The following is a 7388-nucleotide window of genomic DNA, read 5'->3' on the forward strand; positions in this document are numbered from 1 at the left end:
GGGGGAGCGGGTTGGGGGCGGCCTCGCGCCCCTTCGCCCGCAGGTGGTTGGAGGCCGCGGCGGCTGCGCGCTGAGCAGCTTCCTGCCGTCCGCGTTGAGCGATCTTCGCCGGGGCGGCCCGACGCCGAGGAGCCCGTGGCCGGGAGGGTCTGCCGTTGCCCGCCGCCCGAGACCAGGACCCCGACTCACGGTGAGGGGGCGATCCGGCCCGTGGTGAGACCCTTGCGGGACAGGAGCGGGCCTCCGGACCTTGGTGAGGTCGAGAGGGCAGTGGCGCCGGCGCCCCTCCTGGGGTCACCGACCTGGGACCCCGGGCGAACCCGCGCGGTGGTCTCTCCTTGGCCCGAGGCTGGTTTCTTTTTAACAGGTTTCTGGAACTTCACCCCACTGCCTACGTGCAGTGGTTTCTCCTCACCCCTCCTGCCCAACGTCCAAAGGTTAGAGGGTGAAAAAAGATCTATTTCTAGTTCGAACCTGGATTCGACTCATCACGTCTTGGGTGACCTTCAACGCGGTTTTTTGGTTCAACTTCAAAAGCAACCTCGAGTCTCTCTTCAGGGTTGTTATGCATGAAATAAGATACTGTATGGAAAGTAAAGTGCGAAGCGCGAGTAGTATATTATCATGTACAGCTCTGTTGGTGTTGATAGGGCATGCGGGTGTAATTTGGTAGTCTATGTTGTGCTCTTTCAAATCGCTCATAAAACCATTCAAGACTAAGTCTATCAAGATTTCCTATGGCGACTAGTTTTTCCAAAGTCTGCACTAACATTTGCTTTTTGTTCATTGAATTCGGGAGTGTTATAGGAGCCCAGGTAGCCCTGTACTGACCACCAGGTCATCAGCCTCTCCACTGCAGAAAGTTAAACTGGCTACTGTAACGTTTGTTTGTTTGTTTGTTTGTTTGTTTGTTTGTTTGTTTGTTTGTTTGTTTTGAGAGAGTATACTTCCTCATTACCTGGTTTGTTGGCTAAAACTTTCAACGTGATCTTTTCCGGTTTTTTTCTTTAAGCTGATTTTGGGGGGACTCTTACAGCTCTTGTAACAATTCATACATCAATTGTATCAAGCATATTTGTATCAAGCAAAGGATGTTGCCATCATCCTTTTGAAAACGTTTTCTGCTTGAGCCCTTGGTATCAGCTCCTTTCTACCCCCCTTCCTCCCTCCCCCACCCTCATGAATCCTTGATAAATTATACATTGTTATTTTCATCTTACACCTTCTGCTGTCTCCCTTCACCCACATTTCTGTTGTTTCTTCCCCTCCCCCCATCGTCCCCCTACCCTCATGGTATCACTACTCCCATTACTGTACCTGAGGGGTTTATCAGTCCTGGATTTTGTGTGTCGGGAGGGTATCTGTACCCTCATATATGCATCAGTGTACATGTGGTCTAGCCAGATTTGTAAGGTAGAACTGGGGTCATGATAGTCAGGGAGAGGAAGCATTCAAGAACCAGAGGACTGTTGTGTGTTTTCGTAGGTGCTGTGCAGCACCCTGGCTGATTTGTCCCTTTCGTGTGGCCCTTCTGAGGGGATGTCCAATTGTCTACAGATTGTGTCTCCACTCTGGCTCCCCTCATTCGCATAGTATGATTGTTTGTTTTGGGTCTTCTGATACCTGATCCCATGGATACCTTGTGATCACAGAGGCTGATGTGGGCTTTGTTGCTTCCTTGCTAGGTAGCCACTTGCTTAACTTCAAGCCTTAAAGACCCCAGACTATATCTCTTGTAATAGCCAGGCACCATAAGCTTTCTTCTCCACATTGTTTATGCACCCATTTTGTCTTCATCGATTCTGTAGGGAAGGTGAGCATCACAGAATGCCAGGTTATTAAAACGAAGTGTTCTTGTGTTGAGTGAGGACTTGAGTAGAGGCCCAATGTCTCCTACCTTAATCCCTAACATATGAGTATATGTACATCTATGTCCCTATCATTATATATAAATATATTTACATACGTACATGCCTCTATTTCTACTTATATAAATAAACGTCTTTGTCTCCTAGTTCTTTCCTCTCTTTGCTTTTACTTTCATCTTGTCCTATTATCATATTCGACTGTCATTAAGCTTTCAGTAATTCCTCTTGGAAACATTGCACTTGATCAAACCCCACCAGGCATTCTATGCCCTCCTTGCCATCAATTTTAGATCACTTGTTCCCTTGTCGTTGAACTTGTTGGTTCTCCCCTTACTTTTCCCCCACTTCCCCCTCTCCTTGTTCCCCCTGGAACTGTCAGTCCCATTGTTTTCTCCTCGGGTCCTGCATACTTTTACAGCCTCAGAAACTATATAGGATCACTATGAGTTGTGTTTGACTGGATGATGGTGTGTTTTGGTGTTTGGCTCGATGATGGTGTGTTTTGGTGTTTGGCTCGTTCTTCTAGGGTAGCAAGGGTGATCCCACAAGAATTTCATTGGGAAACCTTACTGTATGCAACCTCCATTCCCAATCCTACCTCTTCTTTTCTCAAAACTCAACCTTTAAAAGGAACACAATTTGCGTCTCTTGAGAATGTCAAAACTGCCATTTTTCCATATCAGCTAAAGACTGTAGAATTCTTCAGGGAAGGGTTAGAAGTTTGTAGATCTAGATGAGGGGTATATCTGGGAACAGTTGACGAAACCCATTACTGTTGAGTCTTTTATCCGATTCATAGTCACCCTAAAGAACCGTGTAGAATAATCCCATGGAGTTTCCAAGCCTGTAAATCTATATGGAAGCAGATTGCCACCTTTTTCTCCTATGGAGCAGTTAGGGGGTTTGAACCAACATCAGGGCTCCTTCTAGAAACAAGAACTTTACGTTTTAATATTTTTGTTTAATACAGGATTCTATCATTTTCTAGAAAGAGCTCTTGTGACACAGGAATGCTACTATATATGTCCTATCTTCATTAAATAAAGGCATTCGGTATTGTCTCAGGATTCGTTGAAGAAATATGTGATGGTGGAGTTCTTAGAGCTGCTCTCAAATTGGCTCCAAACTCAACTCATGGTAGCCTCATGCTCAATAGGATTGGACTTTTGTGATCTGTAGTGTTTTCCCTGGCTGACTTCAGAAGTCGATCCCTGATCTGTCTGAATTTGGAGGGTCTGCTGCAAGCTGTTGAGCATCTTAGTAGCGCACGAAGCCCCACTGGCAGACATGGTGAATCCAGGCCTTCAGCATGGGAGAATGCCACCACTGAACCCCCACCACTCCCCAGAGAAATGGGTCCTGCTGTTTAGTGGGTTGAATCACTATGCCTACAGAATATATGTCAGTGTTCAAAATTCCCTTGCTGGTTAACTTCTCTCTGATCTGCACTTTGATTTAACTTTGATTTACTAAACCACCTACTACTGCCATTGTTTTGATTCTGAATTATCAGCCGGGAGGTTTACAAACTACCAACATCTGGCTACTACCACTAGATTGCGACTTAGTCAGAGATACAGGTGGACATCAGAAATTTTAAGTCTACCACCTCAGCATTTCTGATGTGCAGCCAAAGTTGACAACCACTGGTCTATGTCTATGATTTAGAACTCTTCAGGTACCCCCGTTCTATTAAACAGGTACGTTGATAAGATAATTGAGACATTTTTCAAATTTATCTTTTTTCCCCCCTTGGTAAATGGGTAGGTAATATGTTGGTGTTGGATTTAAAGGAACAAAATGAGCTCTGGATGTAGAGGTTCTGGATTTAATCCTATAGCAGAGTGACTGCATTAGTTAACAGTATTATACCAATCTTCATGACTTGGTTATGATCATTTTACTATGATTATATAAAATCGCAAAGTTAAGGGAAGATGGACAAAGGCTATAAGAGAAGTCTGTTTTATTTTTAATACTGTGCTATCAATCTAAAATAATTTTAAGAGTAAAATAATACTTTAAAGTATTACTAATGGTTACCATTTGCAACTACTTTTCTGTGTGTCTCAAAGTTTTTAGTATTATGTAAAAAACATGAAGTTTTATTGGATGGGAAGGCTGATGGGAAAAAAGACAACTAAAACTCCATACTTTCTGATTTAAGATTCTGTCAAAATAGCTATAGTTCTGATTGGTTTTTATAAGTGTTAAAAATTGTAAATAAACTGTTTTATTAGTTTAAAAATCTCAAACTAAAAGCTCGATGCTACTAAAGTGATTTTTTCTACTTTTTAGCTAAAATCACAAACCAAATGGAAGTCTCCATGGGAGAAAATCAGATACAGTGATTAAGAATGGGGGTGTATAAGCCCAATAGTCCTATTCACATCCAGTTTAATCAAGTTAAATTAGTGCATTTTAATAAAATTAATCTCATGAAATTTGGGCTATTTCAGCTCATCCCCCAGGAAGCTAAGTCTACTCACCCCCACCCGGAATCTAGGTAGCCTTGAGTGAGCTGCTGTAGAAGGTGACGGTGCTTTTGTGCGGATTCTGGGCTTAGCTTTCGAAAAGACTGAGCTATGTTAGCTCTTTCCCTTAGACCTGTGGCACTTAGGTGAGAACTAGTCCAGGCCAGGGTGCTGGAGCATGAAAGACAGTGTGGAATCAAATCAGTAATCCCAGTCGGCCCTCTCAGGTGCTTGAGGAAATCTAGCACTGAGATCAAACCTGCCTCAAGCCAGAACTACCGAGAGCTGCAGGCTTTTGAGTAGGAATAAATGGTTATTGTTATAATCCCTGGGTTTTATAGTGGTTTACATAGAAAATTCAAAAACAAACACACCCACTACCATTTTGTCAATGCTTACTCATAGCGATCCTGTAGGACAGGGTAGAACAGTGTCTGAGTTTCTGAGACTATAACTCTTTACAGAAATAGAAATCATTGTCTAACTCCATGAGGAGTGGCTGAGTTTTAAATTGCTGGCCTTGCGGTTAGCAGCCCGACTTATAAACACTATGCCACCAGGGCTCTTGGTTTGTATACAAGGGGACTTTAAACGGTTCATGGAAATTTTGAATTAAAATATACAGACAAAAAAAACAAACTTTATTAAAAAAAGCGCGGTCGAGGCCAAGACACCCTTGTAAGCAATGAGAGTAGCTATGTAGACCATCTCTAAAGCCCTGAAGGTCCTAGGAGGTTAACTAGCTCAGCGTAATCTTTTTTACATTATTAACTAAAGACAAACAGGTGAGATAGATATAGGGTTTATATATATATATATATATAGTTTTTTTGTTTTATTTGTTTAAAGATTAGGAAACAGAAGTCAGAGGAGCCAAATCAGGACTGTAAGGTTGATGCCTAATGACTTCTCATAGAAGCTCATAGAATGAGCGGGAGCGCTGTCATGGTGGATAAGAACACTGTAGAAAGCTTTGGCTAATGTTCTAATCAGATTTTGGCCCTCTAAGAGAGTTTATGTGAAAAATGCCTTGAGCCCCCCCCCCCAAATTAATCCCATGACCTTTGCTCTTGACCTGTCAGTCCACTTTACTTTGACCGCACCACCTCTACCGCCTAGTAGCCGTTACTTAGATTATACTTTTGTCTTCAGGATTGTCCTGGTAAACCGTGTTTTATTTCCTGGTAAGAAATGCTTCTGGAGGAGCTGATACAAGGGCTCAAGTAGAAAGAAAATGTTTTGAAAATGATGACAACATATGTACAAATGTGCTTGACACAATGGATGGCTGTATGAATTGTGATAAGAGTTGTATGAGCCTCCAAACAATAATTTTTTTAAAAAAATGCTTCAGGATCTTGATCCCCCTTATTTCAAAATTTCCATCAAAACCTCTGTTCTTGTCTGCATCTAGTCAAGACCCACCCATCTTGACATCTGTGCAGCAGAAAGTTTGCTTGACTTTAATTTTTCAGTCAGTATTGTGCAAGAGGAACCAGTTTGAAATGGGTATTGTATTAGCTGTTAATCCTCTTCAGTCAGGAAATGAACAGATTTTTTCCCCCTTCAAGTTGATGTGGATGGTTTGCCCTGTGGGTTTCATATTCAAGATCATCTCGTTCCTTTTTAAAACAAGCTATCCATTTTTTAACTCCAGATATCTTGGGGGCATAACCCTTTAGTAAAGCATCAGCAATTTCACCATTCTGCCACTGAAGCATCACCAGAAATTTGATGTTGGTTCATGCTTTGAATTTCATGGAGTCCGTGGTGCTCTGATAAGGGCTCTTTACCTACTGCTGCCCTATCCTTCTTAGTATCTCCAACTAGACTATTCAGACAAGCTAGGGCAAGTTTATTTGGATGCAGAGTTTTAAAAATTCATTCAGAACTTTTTTTTCTCTTATTGTCCTCAAGGTTTGTTGCGCCAAGGTTTGGTCTGCATGCACGTTCCCAATTAATAATCCAAATCAATGCCACCGAGTAGATACTGACTCATAGTAACCCTATAGAGCAGAATAGACCTGCCCCTGTGGGTTCCCAAGACCAACTCTATGATAGTAGAAAGCTTCATCTTTCTTCCTCAGAGAGGCTGGCGGTTTCAAACTGCTGACCTTGTAGGTGGCAGCTCAATGTATAACCAGTACACCACCAAGGGTTCTTGTTGTATAACTACCAGAAATTTTTTTTTTTTAAGCCCAAACTCATTGCCATTGAGTCATTGCTGAATCATAGCAAGCCCCTGTGGGTTTCTGGGGCTGTAGCTGTTTACAGGAGTAGTAAGCCCAGTCTTTTAACAGTTGACGCAAATATACCCAGTTCTCATTATCTACATGGTTAGATTCCAAAGACCAGGTCTTTATGTAAAATAAACCACATTATTCACAAATAGAGGAAGACTACAATATTATATAACTGCCAAGTCACCAAGCATCACGGCCTAACCAAGTTGATAAATGCCCATCATTCTTGCATCCTAGCACTCAATACTACCAGATACACATCGTTAATGTCCAAAGTAGTCAGATTTTTTTCTTAACTATTATTGTAAATGGGAAATGCCAGATACTGAACTATTCAGTAAGTGAGCAGTATGCTCTTTAAAGTATACTTCGGAAGAAATAAAGCATGCACAAAGCATATGATATGGCACATAATTAATCAGTGCATCTTACTGCTCCTGCTGCTGTTACTTTAATGTGATTAAATAAGAGAAGCCTTCCCAAAGTTTGGAATTTTTTCATTATCTTAATTCCATTTTCCATGATTTTTTTAAACCCATTTGTATTAACATTATAAAATGACAACTTTAATGATGTATAATTCACATATTATAAAATTCACCCTTTTGGAGACGTCGGACAGGGAAAGATATGACAAAATAATAATTTATAAACTATCAAGGGCTCATGAGTGAGGGGGAGGGAGGGGAAAAACGAGGACCTAATGCTGGGGGCTTAAGTGGAAAGGAAATGTTTTGAGAATGATGAGGGCAATGAATGTACAAATGTGCTTTACACAATTGATGTATGTATGGATTGTGATA

General features: G+C 41.6%; 1 protein-coding gene across 1 annotated transcript in view; it reads left to right on the top strand.

Annotated features, from left to right (window-relative positions):
- DAP3 (death associated protein 3) overlaps positions 1-7388 on the top strand; it is a 32596-nt gene that overhangs the window by 5995 nt on the left and 19213 nt on the right. Inside the window, exon 3 of the mRNA XM_004714757.4 lies at positions 44-190. Coding sequence (XP_004714814.3) covers positions 44-190 — 147 coding nt within the window. The remainder of the gene's footprint in view (positions 1-43; positions 191-7388) is intronic.

The sequence above is a fragment of the Echinops telfairi genome, unplaced genomic scaffold (genome assembly GCF_000313985.2).
Source record: "Echinops telfairi isolate 266 unplaced genomic scaffold, ASM31398v2 ScPeMD7_7425;HRSCAF=8463, whole genome shotgun sequence".
In the NCBI taxonomy this organism is placed as follows: Eukaryota; Metazoa; Chordata; class Mammalia; order Afrosoricida; family Tenrecidae; genus Echinops; species Echinops telfairi.